The 19,991-nt window shown below is 52.6% G+C and overlaps 1 protein-coding gene across 20 annotated transcripts in view; it reads right to left on the bottom strand.

Moving 5' to 3' along the window:
- The window catches only part of RANBP3 (RAN binding protein 3), a 52,579-nt gene that overhangs the window by 7,342 nt on the left and 25,246 nt on the right, over positions 1 to 19,991 (bottom strand). For 5 of the 20 annotated variants that reach the window (XM_045863216.3, XM_045863221.3, XM_054505000.2 and 2 more), the window contains 7 exons: positions 12,429 to 12,465; positions 12,260 to 12,346; positions 10,362 to 10,433; positions 5,216 to 5,281; positions 4,370 to 4,462; positions 3,070 to 3,188; positions 1,810 to 1,929 (listed from right to left, as the gene is read on the bottom strand). In XM_045863216.3, coding sequence (XP_045719172.1) covers positions 1,810 to 1,929; positions 3,070 to 3,188; positions 4,370 to 4,462; positions 5,216 to 5,281; positions 10,362 to 10,433; positions 12,260 to 12,346; positions 12,429 to 12,465 — 594 coding nt within the window. Of the gene's footprint in view, positions 1 to 1,809; positions 1,930 to 3,069; positions 3,189 to 4,369; positions 4,463 to 5,215; positions 5,282 to 10,361; positions 10,434 to 12,259; positions 12,347 to 12,428; positions 12,466 to 19,586; positions 19,858 to 19,991 lie in introns of those variants that run through there. The other 15 variants (XM_045863226.3, XM_054505003.2, XM_054505004.2 and 12 more) reach the window with 8 other exon arrangements.

Genomic DNA, 19,991 nt, shown 5'->3' with positions numbered 1-19,991 from the left:
TGTGTGTATACACACGTACACACAGAGGTGGGGGGGCTGTAATCAACTTCACCATTTAACAGTTAAGATAGAAAAGCAGTTCATAAGGCATCAGGAAACTTTTTCTGCCTTGTTAAAAAAAAAACGACAAAACCCTCAGGTTGGCATCTTGCCCTTTCCACCAATACTCTGTAATGAGGTCACAGAACGCTTCCAAATCTGGTATTTTAAGGGGTTTATTATAAATATAATAAAAGCATCGTTTCTCGAGGGCTTCTTTTATGCCAGCTGACTGCCGCGCCAGCTCTGTTAAATATATCATCGAACCCTGAGAGGTGGGTATCATTCACCTCATCCTATGAGTGAGAAAGCAGAAGCTCAGGGTGCCAAGAAGTCTCCCCCACCAAGAAGCTGGCATGTAACTGTGAAACCACAGATCACATGAGCCCTGGGCCTCCTTAAGATGTGGCCCCCATCCCAATTTCAAGGCAGCCGTCCCCCTAAGCTCTAGGAACAGAATCGACCTGACGGCCCAGGCCAGGCCCCTGCTCCCCAGCACGGGTGGATCTCAAGGCCCTTCATTCTCGTTTCCTCCTCCCTGGAGCAAGCAGCCCCCAAGGGACTCATTGCTTTGGCTAAAGCCATGCAACAGCAATGCCTATTTTTCACCCCTGGGGATTTGTGTTTCTGTTGGACAGTGAGCACCAAAGGAGAAAACAAATGGCACAGCCTGATGTTTTCTATGTGCCGGAGAGACTTTCATTCCCCTTTTGCAGGGTTTCTCCCCCTCAGCATCACTGACGTGGGGGCTGGATTGTTCTCCGTGGGGAAGCCACCCTGACACCATGGGGTGTTGGGCAGCATCCCCAGCTTCCACCCACCGGATGGCAGTAGTATCTACACCCTAGTTGTGACAACCACAGACGTCCCCAGATGCAGCCACTGATGCTCTCTCTCAGGCTTTTAAAGGAGCTCCTGCCAGACGAGCTGCTCTGCTGGAAATGGCACAGAGGGACGCTCCATCCCGGTGGCTGGAAAGGTAGTGCTGCTCCATCCTGGTCTCCCAGAGCGCCAGCGCACGGGGTCTAGAGCCCAGACTCCCCGCCACCGCCAGATGCTCTCCCCCCTGACTCAAAGTCCCCAGGCTACACCAATAGCCCTTGAGGGCAGCCAGGAGGGGACAGAGGCTATTGCCTCCGGTGGGAGAGAAAAATTCCTTTCCCACCTGCCCTACCTTAAAAAAATAAGGTAATAATTCTCAATTAAGGGTGACTTGGTCCCAAAGGGAACCCTCAGCACTACTAAGGGATACTTTTGGTTGCCACAACAGGGGGCGGGGGATACTCCTGGCACCTGGAGGGTGGGGGCCAGAGATGCTGCCCAATATCCTAGAACACCCAGGACAGGCCTCCAACAACTAAGAATGAGCCAGTCTAAATGTTGCTTAGTGCCAGGACAGAGAAGCCCACGAGTTAGGCAACAACAATCTCTCCGGCGACGCTGAAAGCATCGGATCATGCTGTCTCCTTTGCTACGAAAACGCTGGTTCTCAGGGACAGGCATGCTCGGTTGCCTCCCTGTCCCCTGCTCCCGGGAGAAAGAGGGAGCCTGCCAGGGAGTGTGCCGGGAGCGGAGCAGTGCAGCATGGAAGGCATGCAAAACAAGAAGCCACCGGAAGCACCACGAGCCACAGGAGCCCACAGGCACATTCTTTGCCTCCACCTCCCCGCCCTTTGTAAGGAAAAGCGGAGTTCCCGTTGTTGAACCCGGAGGAGGCAGAACAGACCGACTCATGAGTGCCAGCGCTCATCCAGGCCCCTGATCACACACCTTGACTCTGTCCCTCAGGTTCTGCCCGAACACAAACGCCTGCTGTGCAACTTGCTCTTTTTTCTCACAGTTTTCCTCCTCACAAGTATCGCTAGACTCATTTTTCTGGGGCTCTTTCTCCTAGTTAGAAACACAAACAAGACGACAACTGAAAAGAAGTGACAGGTTAGCCCCGAGAAGCGAGATGGGCCATCTCCCGCCATTCCATCTGCTTGCCGCCTCTCCTGTGGCGCGGGTCCCCGGGCGGCGGCTGCTGCCCAGGCTTGGCCTGCCCTCGCATCACCAGGGATGCGGAGGTGGCGGGGCCGGGCCGCTTCTCGGCGTCCCTCCAGCTCACAGCCGTGCAGCGGACCCGCTGCGCTGGCCGCCCTAGCTATCCAAGTTTCCCAGCAGCAGCAGGCTGCAGAGATGGTTCCTAATTTTAATTCTGCTAATTGGTTTGAAGGTCGGGGGGAGGGGCGTGGTGGGCTCAGGGATGTTCTAAAAATGAATTGTAGCCGATCATTTCTACCATGTGCGCTCCAACATCTCCGGGGGATGTGGGGGAGGTGGAGGGTACAGAACCTCAGGCAGCAGTTTAGCTGCCAAAACGGCCGAGTAGAAATAAACACACGCGTGCAGCTCGGCTTTGTGTCCGGAAGCCTTGGTGTGGTGCTGTGACTCGCATGTCAAATCTGCCTCTGCCACCCGCAAACGCAGGCTCTTCAGAACACGCCCCTCGTTTGTCAGCAGCTGGGCAATACTGCTAGGAAACACATGCTCTTGGCCTACGAAATCTCAGAACCCTAGACTTTGCTCAAAAAAAAAAAAAAAAAAAAAATTTCTGAGCTGACCCCCCCGGCAGCTTTCTTCAGTTAGAACGGGCCCACATATACGAATCCCCGAGCTGTTCAGGTGTGGAAACAGGGAGGGGAGACATCTCTCCATATAAAACGGCACAAGACCTCATCAATGACAGCCATTCCTCCGGCCCTAGGGACGTCCCAGAGGCCGGCGGGCAGAGTGCCCGTGGGCACGCCAGCCCCCCTCTGCAGCGGGGAGGTGCTGGGCCCGGGCAGTGCAGCAGTCTGGAACGGCGGACAGACCATCCTTGGCATTCTAGCAACTATGGACATCAGCTGCCGTTGCGCACGCACAGTGCTGAGCAAATCCAGAAAGCCTTAACGCGGGCCCACCCTGGCGCTGCTCAGAGCAGGTAACTGTCCACACACTCAGCGAAGCTCCGGGAAGTTTCACGTGCTCCCTGCCCGGCAGACACACCTCAAGTGCTCGCACCTCATCGGAGGGACTTCTCCGTGCGGGGTTGTCGGGTGATGTCGCTGTCACGGCCCCCGTGCAGTCTGCTGGGATACTGACCCCGTTGGTGCCGCTGCTCGGGACTGCCGGGACAAGAGGACAGTGGGGGGTCACGGGGGTTTAGTGTGGGACCTCGAGCGCTCCCTTCTACCATTTAGACCCATTGTGTAATTTCTCCTTTTTAAAGAAAAGGATCTGGTATCATTACTGAAAATCACAAATTCTTACATTAAAAAAACCCAAGCGAACCCAGAACTAAAACCTCGCAGAAATGAGAATATCTTACTGCTTATTCCACAAAGAATTGTATGAATTTTCAGGGTACTTAGAAGTGATACTGCTAACTAAGGTAAAAAAGAGAAAAAGAATATATATGAATAAGGAGCAATTATGAGTTTTATAAAACAAACTTTTACTCATAACATCTTGATTCTATGCACTTCGCCCTATGAATAGTTGAGATCACATGATGTGCACAGCTTTAAATCTGGCTGATTGGTTGGCATAGCTTATAAAAAAGCATTCCTGTTGAAACTCTTTAGAAATACTATTTCCCTCATGTGGGATGTTGGATTGCTTCTGATGAAGAATTTTTGAATTATAGGGAGAGACAAAGAGGAAAACAAGAAAAGGTCATTAGTATTAAGAAATTAAGGGTCAACTGAACACCATGACCTATGCAGAGATCATGGAAATATGGTTTAAGAGTTAGGTCTTAAGGGTGGCAGATCAGATGAAATTGCACACATAACCAAAATGACCCCTCAAGTCTCTCAGACACACAGGGCTGAGTTTTGCCTGCAAACATGCTGGGATGGACTGGAGACACTCGGGAGGGAGCCAGCTTTTATGAAGCCAGCGTGTGCAGAAAGCATGGCGGTCACCTGGGCCTGCTGTCTTCCCTGGGCTCACCAGGGACTTAAAGGATTGCTTCCCCAGCACTCTCTTTCTTTCTTTCTTTCTTTTTTTTTTTTTTTAAGGATTTTATTTATTTATCCGATAGAGAGAGAGAAACAAGGAGAGAGGGAACACAGCAGGGGGAGTGGGAGAGGGAGAAGCAGGCTTCCCGCTGAGCAGGGAGCCGGATGCAGGGCTCGATCCCAGGACACTGGGATCATGACCCGAGCTGAAGGCAGACACCCACCCAGGCGCCCCCCCGGTACTCTATTTCTGAGTGCATTCAGCAGATATGGCCAAGTCACCTGTGTCAAGACACAGCTATCCCGGGCCAACTTCGAGCCTGGGCACCAGGGCCATTTCTTACCGGTCTGTGAGAGTGCCTTTGGCTGTGGGGCTTGTAACACTGCCGGGCGAAGCACACTCCGCTGTTGCTCCTTGGGCTTCTGGCTCGGCAGACCTGAGAACAGAGGTCGGCTTGCCTACAGCCCTCAGACACAGTAGGCAGAAACACACAGCCCCGTACGGGCTCTCAGGGGCTTTCCGGAAATTAATTCATTGAGTATAGTAATGCTATAGGGGGAACCAAGGGACAGCTGTCCTCAAGTGCTGGGCTCAAGGATCAAGCACAGATGGTGCAGGGAAAGCACAGAGCCAGAGGCAGCCCCCCTGAGTTTAGGACTCTGCTCGGGCTCACATAAAAATACCCTTTGCACCTGATTTTCAAAGTGCCACGCTGAGAAAATCCATCTGCCAAACACAAATTGGGCAAGAAGCACAAGAGAATGCTTCCAACTCTGCACCACTGCCAGGCCTTGCTCCCCAGCGGCACGCCGCTGGATCATGGCCACTGTGCTCGGGCTTCCTCTGCGGCATTCCGGGGCTGGGATGCTCTGGAGACATGGCCTGAACCAACTGTGTTATCGCTGGGCACAGAGCCCCACACCAAGCCAAGTCTGCTCCCTCACCACCCCCCCCCTCCTCAGGGTGGCGGAGGGCTCACAGAGGGGAGGATTTCCCTGGTCTGATGGGCTCCTTAAAGTGGCTTTTCAGTACTCAGGTGCCAGGTAACTGAGATGACCTGAGAGAGCAGGTGAGCCTGAAGCATGCCGGCTGGGCTGCCTAAGGCAGCTGTGCAAACAGATGCTGCAGGGGCAGGAAGGGCGTGAGAGAGACGGCCCTTCCACTTTCCTCCTCAAAGGCGGGCACCTACCGGCACTGGGTGCCTGGCCGTGGATCAGTGTTGGCGGCTTCAACCGGAATCCACTGCTCTTTTCCTCTACAAGCAGAAGACAAAGACAAAAAGCAAGGCCGCCTGGAGGTGGAGGTGGGGCAGCAGCAAAGCCGAGAGGGTCAAGGGCAGGGGAAGACGCTAGGTCTGCATCTCAGTGGCCAGGAGCCTGGAGAACCAGGGAGCTGCCTCCGAGTTAACACGGAATGCCAAAGCCCGGCTCAACCACCAAGGTTATAAGGCGGCCTGGACGAGGAGGAGCCAGGGAGGTGCGGGGAGTGCTGGCTCCAGGCAAGGTGCTGATAATGAAAGACCGGGGGGTGTCGAAGGTGAGAGACAAAAATGACAGTGAGTGCAAGGCTGGTCCGCCCCTGGGCCACCTCACCCAACGGCTTGCCAGGAGCTGTGCTGGGCTCCCAGGCCCTGGAGAATGTCAGGGAGCCACCCCATTAAGGCCCCTGGGACCGGTCTCCCTTTCTCAGAGGACCTGTCTGGTCAGAGGATGCATCTGTAATCAGGAGAAGCCTCTGTACTACCAGCAGATGTCTGGGAAATGAGACACGTTTCTGTGGTGAAAGATCAAAGGTGGCAGATGGCCAGCTTGCTCTCTCTTTCCGGATGTGCTTGGAGAGCTTCACCTTGTTGCTGAGAACACTGGAAGGCCGAGGACAAGGAAGGGGGAGGAAGCAGGGCGATGGCTCAAAACCTGGTTTCAACAGGGCCACTGGTCCATACTGGTCATCTGTGTGTGCGGGTGAGGTGGCTGATTTCATAAAGGGCGGGGAGTGGGGACAGTCTAATCTGCTTTGACAGGAAGGATCAGCATAAAAAGCCTTGTGACTCCAACAGTTAGGTCAGTTCCTGGGGCAGCACAGGGATGGCAGCATTCTGGGCCACCAGAGGCAACCTCGCTTTTGTGCTAAGGTCCTACTCATCTGAAAAAACCCTTGTCAGATGCAGGGAACAAGATCAATACACAAATATCAATTGTGTATATCTATACGCTAGCAATGAACACTCCAAAAATGAAGTTATGAAAACCTGTTATTCCATTTATAATAGCACCGAAGAGAATAGTATTTGGGAATAAATTCAACAAAAACTCTAAAACATCGTTGGAAGAAAGACAAACAAATGGGAAAATGTCTTAGAAGATCACACAGTACATGATTCTATTTACATGAAACATCCAGAACAGGCAAATCCTTGCAGACGGAAAGTGGATTCTTGGTTGCCAGGGGGTGGGGGAGGCACGGGCGGTGAGTGACTGACTGCTCATGGGGATGGGGTTTCTCTTTGGGGTGATGGAATGATCTAAAATTAATTATGGTGATGGCTGTACAACTCTGTGGATACACTAAAAACCAACCAACTGTACACTGAAACAACACAAATGACTTCTCAGACCAAACTCTTGAGGCATAAAACAGTCAAACAGAATTCTCAACGAAGCAGGAAAGCCTTCTTCCTGCTGTCTGGGGTTGGTCAGCCAAACTGATCTCCTTGGGCAAAAACAGGATTATAAAACTCTTCCCTGCTAGTTAGTAGGAAGGAGTTGAGTCCACCAGGCTTCCAAGGGCCTGTGTTAGCGGAGCTGGGGTCTCTCCCCTAAGAGAGCGGTCATAAAAACCAGGCTCAGGAGAATCAGACACCACAGATGCAGGGGAAGACATGCTGCCAGATGTTCCTTTTTAGGAGAGAAATACTGAATCACATTTCCAAAGCTCAGGACTATTCAGAAGATGACTGGCAATTTACAAGCATTAAAAAAATTTGAGATGGAATTCACAATTGAGATAATTTTTAAGAGGCCTTACAGCTGGCTTTGCAATGCTTACGTTGTGGCTACCGACTGATCTCCACCTCTCTGCTCTGTGCAGAGCAGCGCCAGCGGCAACTGACCTCTGCAGCCAGCTTAGGCTGACCAGTGGGGGTGCAGGCGTGGATGATCACTGCCACGGAGCATCCATTAGCACGGGGCCTGGCACCCGGCCCGCCCTGCAGACGCACAAGAAATCACGCTGAATGCTGCAGTGAACAGGTGACAGACAAGACAGACAAGGCATGCCACACCTGTCATGGCAACTGAGGACTGGGGACAGAAGGAGCCCAAGGCAGCAGGGAGGTGTGCTCACAGGACAGCCAAGCTGAGGCATGCCTGCAGGCCCCATCTTCACCAAAATAGACGCTCTCTTTTCATGGCCTCAAGAAACTCACTTTACCTACAACATGACCTGGGTGCAATGAAAAGCTGTTGCTGATGGCCAGAGCCCTAGCACACATGACAGGGTCACTGGGGTGCACGAGTGACTGGCCCGGGGTCTTCTTGAGGGCATACACGTGCCCCGCTGTGAGCTCACTGGGGTAAGAGGTGGTTCCCTCTGAAGCAGCTTTCGCCTTCCTCCTAATCACGTCTAAAGCAAGCGGGCTCCTTTGAGGGTGCTTTCTGCCCTGCCTTGGGAAGACCCCAAGTGACATCTGCGGGAAACAATGCTCACCCCCAGGGGAACTTCAACTTGGTGTATGCCAGAGGTTGAAAAGGCTCTAAGAGGAGACAGCCTGGCGGGGGCTGGGCAGGGGCAAGGGTGGTGCCGGGGCAGGTGGGAGGGTGCTTGGCATGTACGGGGGCAAGGGGGGTGCGTAGAGCGATGGGACACGCCCTGCAGACAAAGGGAGCCAGGTTTCTGTCAGAAAGATAGGTAGAATTAAGAAGCAGGGAGGCTCAGGTGAACCCTGTTGGTGCTGGATTGGAAGTATACATGTGAACCCAGGGTTACCCGCACATGCAGACAGATATAGACAAAGAAACGCGTGTACGTGTACACATAGGTATGTGCATAGGTACGGGAGTGTGTGAGAGTCCCAGCAGCGGTGGGCTTGCTGAGCATGCAGATCTTGGTTTCTGGAGACCACTCTTCACGAAGAAGGAGCCCTTTGAGAAGGACCCCTGTGAGAGACGATGATGAGTCTGGAGCCTCTTGTTAGGACAGAAGAAAGTGCTTACAAGAATAATGAGCCGTGGCAAAAGGGCACAGGAACCTGCTCGGTGGGACTCCCGCTAGCCAAATCTGGGACAATTAAAAGAAATTCTGTACTAATAATGACAGAATGTAAGCCATTGACTAAAGCAGGAATCCATGCATCGATCTTGCTGTACAATAGAACAAGGGGCTAAGTGGGGAGAAAGAATAGCTCTCTTACAGAACACCAATGAAGCGTACTAGTAACAGAGAAGGCAGGACCCGCCCCCCCAACCCCGGCCTTTGGTGATGGATCGTCACCGTAATGACTAATCCGAGCAAGAGAACATGGGTGGAGGCGGACACTGGAGGGGAACAGTGAGAGGAATGGGCTTCTCTCTCCAGAAAAAAAGGGGATGATCTCACAGCGGAGAAACCGACAGAGCCCACTCTAACCAAGTGAGCCAAATTAGCCCCACAGGTACCAGGACAGGTAAGCACCACGTGCCACCTAGGACGGGGTAGCGTGAAAAACACAGCTTTGCTTCTGTGGAATTCGAGCCCCAAAGGCACTACCTGGACAGAACCACCAGGAATCACTGGACAAACCCAGACAGAAAAACTTCTCCAAATTCACTGGCCTGTAATCTTCCAGGCCATAAACATCAAGCAAAGAATGAGGAAGTATTCTAGATGGAAAGGGAGATATGGGGTATATGATCCGGGATCTGACCCCTCTGCTATGAAGGACAGCATTGGGACGACTGGGGAAAATTGAATGGGTAAAGGAATATGGAAGTGCTTTATAAAATTCTTCCATAAGTTAAAAATCTACACCCCCCCCCCCCCAAAAAATTAAAGCTAAAAAACAAAAGGCAGACAGGCAAGGACAGAAGAGGACTGATACGACTCCAACCTGCCTCATGGACCAGGAAGCGAGGCTGCATTGGTGCCCCTCAGCAGGCCTGGGAACCCTGTTTTCTCAGGGCGGCCCTGCTCTCAATGCTGCGGGATAAAGGTTTTGTGGGGCAAGAGAGGGGAGTGAGGCCATCACTCACAGATCTTAGAGGTGATGGTGTTGAGATCTGTAATGGAAATTGACAGCACGAGGCGATCTAGACGTGCAGCTTCAGCGACTGGCCCCCTAGACCATAACAGGATCACCTCGGCTAACACCGCCCCTACAGTTCACAGTGCTACTTGCTAAGCCAGCACTCCAGGGGTTCCCACGGACGCTGACACACCAAACTTCTCCTCAGGACTTAGTGAGGGGGTCAGCTCAAAACAGTTTGCTTTCAGAGTCAGAATGAATTCTATTGTTTGAAATGGTGCTATTGAACCAATCCCCTAAGTTATAAAAACATTGCCCTCCTGCCAGAGTGTGACTTATCTCGCAATGCTTTTGAAGTCAGCAATGAATTTATATAAGGCAGACTGGGTTACAGAATTCGGGTAGTTGAACTTGCTCATTAACTCTTTTATGAGGAATTTCAGCCACGTGGGAGAAACTTTCAAGAAACCTTGGAGTTGGATCTCTAGCAAAAGACCAAAAAAGGAAGGCTCCATAGTCTTCAGAGGGTAGCAAGCTACTTTACTTCAAGGTTTAATATGCTGTGATTAAATATGCTTACATATTTATCTGAACAGGTCTAAGTAATATTGATTAATGTGAGACTCTAATGCACAGAAAAGGGGTCTGGAAAATTCCATCGACCTCACACAGTTACCTTGGGGTGGGAGAGGGAGAGGGGTAGGCAGATTCTTTTACTCTATGTATTTCCCATTTGCCTTTTTTAAAAAGTGGCATGAACGTGTTACTTGTGTACAATTTTGAAAAACAAGCAATACACCTCTTTACAGTTGCTTTTGTTTTTGGGAAAAAAACCCACGAAAACCAAAGAACAAAAAAATCAACCAACACCTTAAAGACTCCTTGTGACCAGGCCCTCCTGCAGAAACAAAAAATTAAGGGCTTATGAAGCTTGCCTCACAGTGGATTCCAAGTCTATGAGCTGAAGATTTGGGAAAACACTTAGGAGCTGAAAAAGAGTCCGGTTTTCAAATTGCCTATTCCTGTTTAAGATCTTATTTTACAATATCAACTGTTTTTCAACCCAGGAAAACCCCCAGTGACTGGTAGTAAAAGGCAAGGGGACATGAGGGCTCACCTGGTTCTGAGTCAGAATTGCCTGCAGATGGCTCGCAGAAGGTTGACGGCATAAAAACATTGTTTTTTGATACTGTGGACAAGGAGGTACGGGCAGGGAAGGGAACAAGAGGAAAAACAGTGTGAGTAGGCAGGGCACACACGCACCCGATCACCTCTCCCACACGAAGGCTCGATCGCTAAGCTGCACTGTAGGGGGCTCAGCATTATGAACCAGGCCTTTGTGGTCTCCTGTGGCCGCCTATCTTGTCCTCGTGCCCCTGGCTTTTCTGTGGCACTGTGGGCCCCAATGGGAGCAGCGAGGAGGGAAGCAGAATGAACTGGATGTTCCAAGCCTCAGGCCCTGCTTTTTGTCACCTGCCAGAGGCTTGCTGGTTGGCTGCACCCCCAGCCCCTCACCTGTTTAGGATCTTACTTTACACTTATCAGTTGCTTCCCTGGGTGTGGGCCAGGCAGTAATGCAATGGGCCTCAGAGCTGAAGAACTAACCGGGTAGACAGAACACAGCTAAGCAGAATCAGAATGCAGGGCACAGACCACGCCTTCCAAGATACCGGCTCCGTTCCTGTCTCCACCCCTGGTGCCGGAGAGCTATTTCCTATGCCAGTGAGCCAGAGCAGAAGGGAAATGTTCGGCTGTCCTTTGTCCCTACAGCCTATGGCCACAGCACAAATCACCTCTCCTCCTCTGAGGCACCTTCTGCACAGGGCGTGGCGCAGCAGGGCGCGGTGAACGGGAAGGAGCACAAACGATCACCATGGGGCAGAAGCTCCCTTGTTTCCTAGGAACACCCATATGCAACAAGGGAGAAAAGGAGGGCTCCCCAAGCCCGACTGCTAACTGTCCTGATGGTTCCTCAAGGCCTGCTTAGCAAAGGACAGTGTATCCATTCAGGAGGGTCTCGAGCAGTCATGAGAAAGGGTGTGGCGATGTCCACAGTGAGTGTTAAGGGAAACAGGAGTGAAATCCAGTGTGTTGCAGGGATGATCTCGAAAGGACACTCACTCTCTACATGGTGCCCCCCGTCACGTCTGCATCACTTCTGTAAGCAGAAACAACCTTCCAGGGCGTCTTTTCCCCTTAAAGTGCTGTCCTTTAGGGTCACAGGTATAAAATGCTTCACATAAACCTCCCAAGAAGGAACGCCAAGTTGGGTAACCGGAGATCCTCTCTGAATACATGTGCATCTCTAAGTCTGCACTAGACAGCCAAGACGGAGAAGATGGATGATGCCAGGGGGGACAAAGTCAAGATCAGGAGGAGTGGGGGCAAGCCCTGAGGCAGTGTTTACCCTTGAATCTATAAGGCTGTCCCCGGGGATCACAGCACCTCCCACCAAATAGCCCCAACAACTCTCTCGACCCTGGGAAACTGCCTCTTTGCTGCACGGGTCTTCTTAACAAGCCCCCGGGCTGGTCTGCCAAGGCCCCATCCAGAGCCTCCACAGGCTCCTAGCCTGGCCCACCCCTCAAGGTTCCACCAAGCCCTCCTCCTCTGCGGGCTCCTGACATTCCATCATCAAAGTGTGTTCTGGGGCCACTTGGTTCGATATGTACTGTGTGTGTGTCTGCGCTTCTCAACCAGACTGCCAAGCTCTAGGCACATGGTTGAAGGGTCAGGAGGACACTGTACTTCCCACTTCCTACACTTTCAGTCTAGAGATACAGCCACAAACCTGGGAAGGAGGACATGTAATTAATTTAGTCCACTAGGTCACGACCCTCTGTTAAGTATTACTGATTCCAGAGGCGGGCACCTCCAGCTTCATTCCTGACAGAAACAGAATCTCAGATCGATTCTAACTGGCTGTGGGCAGGAGACAGACGCCGAGTGTGAGGCACCACAGGGGGACAGCGGACTCATCAGCACGGATGCTCGGCAAAGGTCTGTGACGGTTACCTGACTGTGAAGGTGGGAACTGGGTTAAAGAGGACGTTCTTTCTCGCTTGACGGGAGGGCAGTAATTTCCATCTTCTCGGTCGGAATCTACAGAAAACGAGGAGGAGAAAATCAGGCTGCTTCCACTTTTACAACCAAATAGAACGAGACGTTTTAGAGATTTCCTCACCTTCTCCACCTTCGGGGCTGGAGCCTCCAGCTGGCCTCTGAAATGAGAGCACACGGCAGGGCGGTGAGCGAGGGCCGGGCTGCCCAGCTAGCACCCAGCAGCTTGAGTTCCCTCATGAACTCATCCTGAAACGCGGCGCTGGGGGCCAACTCCCTGAGCTCAGACACCCAGGTCGGACGGACTTTCAACCTAACGCTCAAAAATGCCCCCCAGGAACGCTCTGTGTCTGCCTTACCAGGCCATGGGCCGAGGAGTCCTCCTAAAGGCTGAGGACGCATTTACTGCACAAAGATTGGTTTCTCTGTCTCTCCATAGGTCACAGCTAACTTCGTGCCGCCCCCTCAACTCAAGCACAGTGAAACGCTATCTGGCTGAAATTCATTCTGCCAAGAGCTGGCAAGCGACCCGCTCCACTCTGGAGGGCAGCAGGACCATTTAAAATGTGGCCTAACACCGGGTCGCAGCAATTTCTGTTCCTTGCCTGGCCCGTTCCAAGGCGCGGAACCCTGTTTCAAGGTGGACCATTACTTCCAGAGCAACAGAGAACTTCCATGCCTTGGATCTAAGTCTGCTGCAAAGTGTTCAGAACATAATTGTCCAACGTGACAACTCTGCTGACCACACAACCTACCGAGAAATCACAAGCTAAGACAGAAGGTGGCCAAAGAATTTCCTCTGTAACAACCTTTAGTTTTAGAATGTGAACTAGCCATCAAGAAGCCTTAAGATGAGCCCCGCTCCCACCCCCAGGTAATATCCACTCCCTCACAGACTTGCAACTCTCCAGAACCGAGCAGCCAGAAGCAAACGTTGAGGGGTAAACATCCCTCCTCCTGGGGCACCTATGTGCGAGCAAGCAGAGGAGCCAATTTTCTTATTTTCAGAAAAGTCCCTAGGGGTCAAGTTTAGCCAAACGAGGACCACCTGCCTTGAGGAGCCGTTAAGGCTTAGAGGAGGCCTGCCTGGGAAAGTGCTCTGCAAGCTGCAGGGCGGGGTGGAAAGGTGGCAACTGCCCTAAATAACGTAAATAATGGGCTGTGAGCGGGGCGCCGGCCCTGGGCAGGACTTTCTCCGTAAAGGGCCACAGAAGACTTTCAGCTTCTCGGGCCACATGCATACTCTACCACCTTAGCTTGCAGACAGAGGGCCGGAGTTTGTGGACCCCGTCCTAAGAGACAGTAGAGAAAAGGATTCCAACCTGAACTCTCTCCTCCCGAGTGGGCCCACAACTTGGGTTTGAATTAGAAATGCAAGCCTTTCTCGCTCAAGTCCGTTCTAAATGCTCCCTGCAAGTCTCTGTGAAAGGGCCAGGAGGACTGCTGTCCCCATGCCTGCATCGGGTGCTCAGGAGGCTCCGAGGAGGCCATCCATCAAAGTGCTTGGGAAACAAACCCCTCTTAACACAAGAGGGGTTCGACAGTCCTCGGGGCGACCGTGAACATACCACCGGGCCCCAGATGAAGTGGAACACCGGAGGAGGAAAGCAGGCAGGCCTCAGATGGGCACAAACCGGCGGCCGGACCACAAGAGCAAAGTGTGAAGGTGCTCAACCCCTCTGGGAGGCCCGCAGAGCTTACTTTCTCCCAGCTCCGATACCTCCTAAAGCCACACCTTGGGCAAATCCTCTCCCTCGCCCAGGCTTCGGTTTCCTTCCCTGGGAAATGGGGGTGCCAGCACCTCCCCCACAGGAAGATGGAAGGGGTCAGCGAGATAAGCAGGTGAGGCAGCCCTTGGTCTGACCCGACACCCGGCCAAGGCTGACACCTGGACTTGGGGGGGGGGGGCTCTCCCAGCAAGCTCGCTTCTGCTGGATGTTATGCCCTTGGGAAGGGCATGACAAGAGGAGGGTTCATGTCCCAGGGCAGCCATATGAGGGGTCAGGGTGGGGGACTGAGTCCTGAGCCCAGGGCGAAGCGCTGGGGGTGTTGCTGAGACACATACTCCGGCAGCGCTTTCCTTTCACTGGGTTCAGGCCTGGGGTGGCGTCCAAAAATGCAAAGCCAAGCCGCGGGCACAGCAGGCCTCTTCTCCTGGGACCATCCCCCTCCCTGGGTGACATCACGGAGGCGCAGACTACGGGTACCTCCTTCCTATTCCTTCACAGGAGCTGGGCCCACTCCCAGCTCCGGTCCCGTGGCTCCTGGCCTCTCTCCTGTCATTCAGTAAGCATTCCGGCTGCACCAACCCCACGCGTGGCAGCCTCTCGGATCCCATGGGATCTCCGCTTGGAGAGCGACTCCTGGGATCTGGAAATGGCCTTGCAGACGCTGCTCCCTCATCAGCTGGCTTCTTTTCACTCTCCTCGCTCTTCCCTGGCTTCTCACATGAGAACCCCTGCCCCCTGCACCCCTCTGTACCTCTCACTCTGTGTCACCTGTGCCTGGGTCCCCACTAGCTTGAGTCCCAGGAGTGGCCCTCAGCCCACAGTGGGCCCCAGAGAAGCCGCTAAGGCACGTGTCCCTGTGTTACACACGCCCTGCTTCCTGTTTCCTCAGCTGCCGAAAAGGGTATTCCGCCACCACCGCAGTCCCACAGAGGCCTCCACACCTACCTTCCCTTTGCCCTGCTGGCTAGCTGGGCTCATTTCCACGTGTGTGGATTTCCAGAAGTCTACAGATTTCTAATTGCATTCCACTGTGGCTGGAAAAGACCTGGCAGGATTTCAGTCACTTTAAGTTTATCAAAACTTGTTTTGTGGTCTAGCAAATGGTCTGTCTGCACTGGAGGACGTCCCGGGCACTCTGCAGCACAGTGCCCTCGACGTTCTCCAGGGCAGACGGCTCGCTAGGCCAGGTGGGTTTAGAGTGCTGTCCAGGCCCTCTCTGTTCTCCTCCATCCTCCGTCCTGATGCTCTACTGACTACTGAAGGGGGGGTGCTGAGCTCTCCAAGATGACCGAATCGTCTCTTCTCCCTTCAGTTCTGTCCGTTTTTGCTTTGTGTATTTTGGGGGTCTTAAAGACACGTAACTTTCTTATCTATGCCAACAACACCCCAAACCTCTCAGGAATCTGAGTTTCCTTTAGAGTTTGATGAGTGCTCGGGGCCCCTCCCCAGAAGTGGGCCCAGACCAGGAGCTGAGGCCTCCGGGTACCCCGCTGTCTGTCCTGAACCAACCCTCCTTGCTGTCACGGTGCAGCCTGTCTCCCCCGTTTTCTGAAACACGCCAACATTGTTCTTGCCTCAACATTCCTTCTGTGTGTGCCTGCCCCGCCCCCCCAGGCCTGGGACGCGCTTCCTGCAGGTCCACTCAGTGTGGCCTCGCCAAGGCCTTTCCTAGCCTCCCCCAGGGTGAACCCGTCTCACTTGCTGCCCTACCACCCAGCGAGCGGAAGCTGCTCCTCTACCTCCCTCGGGCCTCTACCCTGTTTTGTGTACCAGCTGGAAATGATCTAATGTGTCCGTCTGGCTGTTCTGCTCACAGCTCACACAACCCCTAGGATGCTGTGCACAAAAGACGATCAGCAGGTATTCACTGCACAAATGGAGCCTGAGTTGATCATAGCCCCCTCAGGGACCTGAAGAAAAGTGCCCGGCCAGACAAGATTCAGATGCAGGAGACCCTCAAACCCACACCCCAAATCTCTTCTAAGAGGCATGTGACTGGCCTCTTGGTCCTGGAAAGGCTAAGAGGCCACGGCCAGGGGAGGACAACACAGGAAATTACACCACCAGGGATAACCTTCCAGAAGCTGCTGGAATCTCCTGCGGGGTCTGAACTAGCCAACTCAGAAGCAGTGAGGAAACTGATGCCAGCAACTTTCCTCAATAGGAGCTAGCACAAGGAAGCAAGGAGACGGAATGTATGAGGAAGTCACTTCTGCTTGCCTTTGGATATGCCGACTCTTCCAGAAATCCTCAACAGTGGCCAGCGTGAGGAGAAGCCTGATGTCTGCACCCCCCAACTGCACTGAAGGTCTGAGCTTGCTGTCTGGCTGTCTCGTGCTGTCTTCTCCCCACACAGGGAAAGGTCTGGGGTGAAGTAACTCCCCTTTAAGCCACCCTGGCCCAAAACGAGGCCAACGCCAGCTCCACACACACTTTGCGCAAACACAGCAGCCTCCGCCCCTCACCCCAACCAAGGGAGAGGCCACTCACGGATCAGCTGAGAACAATGGCTGGGACACACATAGGGGTGCGCCCTGCAGCTGCAACTCCTTGGACCCCGGAAGTCTGCATCCAAAGCCACTGCCACAGGGACTCATGTGAGGAGGACTCTAAGGGCAGGCTTCCGGGATTCCTCTTTGGGGAGGAGCCAGGGCAGAAGCAGGTGTGAATGTCCCATTTCCTCCTCTGCCTCTTCCCACACTAGAATCCACCTCTGTGAGGATCAGGGCTTCAGGATGATACCTAGGCGACACTGGGGTCAGTGCCCATTTGGGACACCACGACGAACATATCCCAAATCAACACTTACATAAGGAGGCAGAAAAGAAAGAGGCCCAAAGAGAATCCTTCAATTCACTTCCCTGGTGGCAGGAAGCATGAACGAGTGAAGTGGGCTTACAGAAGATGCAAAGCCCCCCCAATGGTGGCTGCTAGGGACGGGTGGGAAGAACGGCAGGAGTGGCATCTCGCTCTCCTCAGAGCCACAGGAACCTCGCGGGGAGGTGCTTATTCTGTGAGGTGTGCACATCCTTGCCAAGTACAAAACAGGTGGTAACGTCTAACCCAGAATGGGACCCTGGAACTGTAGATGTGGGAAGCTTCAGTTCTTTGTAAAGGATGAAAGAGTGAAAATTTACGATCATTACATTTATCAAGGATCCCGCACGCCCCCCTCAAAGCCCCGGAAGAACATGGCTCTCATGAGGCTGCCTGGTTGGCCTCAAGGCGGACAAAGGTGCTAGGCCAGTCCAGGGGAAGGAATGGAGCTGGCCGCTGTGTCCCAGAAGCTGACACACAGACACACAGGTAGAGTAAGCAGGAACGAACAGCACTCTTGGCCTTCCTGACTTCTCAGAAAAGACCAGAAAACAAGACCACGCCAGACACCCATTTGGTCTGCCTGGGCCTCAGTGATTTCAATGTGACTGACCGGTTATAAAGCCCGCTGTCTGTGGCTGCAGGAAAATGGATGCCCAGGATGAAAAATCAATCAAGGGAGGAGCCTGTTGATTCGTCCTTGTCTTCAAATGGACTACTGGCCAATTCCATGCTGTTTATTCTGCTACTGAGGTGACCAGCTCAGAAGTTCTTACCAAAAAGGCAGACACTGAAGAAAGAAAAAGAGCTGTGGCCCCCAAAAGTCTGAATGTTGGGTGGGAGCAGAATAAGGGTCAAATCCCGTGCAGACACTGGAAGATGAGGGAAGCTGTCCAGCCAGGGGTCTGGTTCCAGAACCTGTCTAAGCTTCCTGGTGGGTCTAATAAACACATTTCAGGCTCCACAGGGCTTTGGCTCTGAGCTTCAGTCCAGGGGACTTAAGCCAGGCTTGGAGTAAGCACTAAGAGCTGCCTGCTTTCTCCGGATCAGAGAACTTAATCTGGATGTGGTTTGGTCTTCTCCAAGCTGTCTTCTGAGAGCCAGTAAGTCTGATATATAGAGGCTTGTTCCCGGTACTGAGTCTTCGATGGCCAGAGTCTGGGGAGACTGAAAGACGAGCAGGCCCTTTTTAAGCAACAATTCAGCGAGCCACTATTTATTATAAAGAACTCGCAGCTTTACATACCCTCGAGGGATCATGCAATTAAGAACAGATTAAACGTGATGGGCGAGACTGGCTGGGTAAGGGTGGGCAGTTTCCTGAATTCCAGTGTGGTACCGGGAAAGATCCAAATCTGTTTGGCTGCAAAAGCAATGACTCCTAGCTAACCAAAGAACCACCTGAGCCCAAGAGGAAGCTGCCTTGATTTATGCCCTAACTGACCTAAAAAAATGTTTACTTTGCCTTGAACACGCCCAATCACTAAAGAAAGCCAGTTAATGGCAGCCAGAGGTGACAAGCTGGAGTCTTCTGTGCTAGCCCTGGTTGGCTCAGAGCTGTCACCAAATGATGCAACAGTGGCCCTGCTGGGACTTCTGATGGAACTGGGGATTCCTATAGTTACAAGTGCTAAAACGAAATAGCACATGTGTGTGTCACGTGCGTGGCCTTCGCTGTTCTGCTGGTACATTCATCAACTGCTCCCCCAAGACTTGACTTCCTCCCACAGTGACCCACAACCCATCCTGAGGTTCCCTACTGTTAACACTTGACCTTGCAGGGCCGGGCTGGGGATGGTTTGAATTTCTTGGGATTAGAGCCTCTGACCCAAAGTCCACAAGAACTGAGACATCAAGTCCCACTGGCCAGGCCTCAGAAATCCACATCTGGCCTGGCCACAAGCAGAAGGTGAGACCCCCCCTAGGTGCCTCTGGAGGAGCAGCTGCTGTGCCTCATCCTCTGTGACCTACCCATTTGCTAGTCTCAACTGAAAACCCTCAGCCCCTTCAGTTAGAGGCTGCTCTATAAGCTTGCTGTTCAAACCAGGCAGCCGCAAAAGGCCCTGGAGCCTCTTGGGCAGATCCACATGAAGGTCATCTTTACTGGGAACTCAGGGAACTGAGAACATGGTTTCCTGTGTTTGTGAAGGCTGAAGGCACAATAACTCATAATACCCGACTCAGAAGAAGATTCCAGGAGCTGCTTGGCTCCCAACCGAAAAAGTGATCACATCCTCATTCTTACTCTGTCAGCTCTAGTGCTCTCATGAGGGCTGCGCCCCTAGAACACTTTGGTGTGAGTGCCTTCTGGCTGGAATCTTTACTGGGCCCACAAACCCACTTGTGTGCCATGAGGGACTGCCTCCTGTCACTCCCACCTGGCACGTGGTAAAAACTGTTCCTTCTTTTCCCACCACACACTGACTCCTCCCCAAATGTTAAAATTGGCCTCCAACCTCACCTTTGCTGAATATCACTTCTTCCTGTGTGTCCCAGGGTTTAGTGGCTGTAACTGAATTTTAATGATTTCCTTAAGAACACAGGGGCCTGGTGATATGACACATGGGATCACTAAAGTCTGGGATTGTGACGCCCTGGATGGCTGCCCAGTGCTTGGTGTGCAGAGCAGGGTCCCTTGCTTCCTTGCTTGAGAGCCATTTTACTCTGCCACGAGAATGGGGGGGGCTTAGGTACCCACATGGAGTTTTCAATCCTGAATGTAGGATGATGTTTACCTTTCCCATTTTATCAACCTCCAAACACTCAAGACATTCCTTGTTCTTGAGAGTTCACAATCTTCTCCACCTATAATCTTCAAAAGCCTTCTCAACACAAAGAGAAAGGGCTCAAGGGGTTCCCTCTGGATTCAAAGGAAGAGTCTTTTCTTCTTCCTGCTTTGATTGAAGACAAGCGGTTCACAGCCTAACCACAGTCCAAACACAATCGGTCTTGCAAGGCAGTCTGCCTTAGACACCTCCTCTTCCTCTGGACCAAGGAAATCGGGGCTTCTGGTGTTTCTAAGACCCTGAGCCTGAATGCCCAATCAGGGAGAGGAGAAAGAAAAATGGAAGGACGGAGAGGGGGTCGAATTTGATTTGGAAGGTTCTACCCCATTCTTCAATCCCTCTTTTGACCCCTCA

Source organism: Mirounga angustirostris, unplaced genomic scaffold, assembly GCF_029215605.1.
Source record: "Mirounga angustirostris isolate CCGP_5_RB_7025 unplaced genomic scaffold, mMirAng1.0.hap1 SCAF_1, whole genome shotgun sequence".
NCBI classification, from domain to species: Eukaryota; Metazoa; Chordata; class Mammalia; order Carnivora; family Phocidae; genus Mirounga; species Mirounga angustirostris.
The sequence above is the reverse complement of the archived record's forward strand: the minus strand, read 5'-3'. Positions and strand labels throughout refer to the sequence as shown.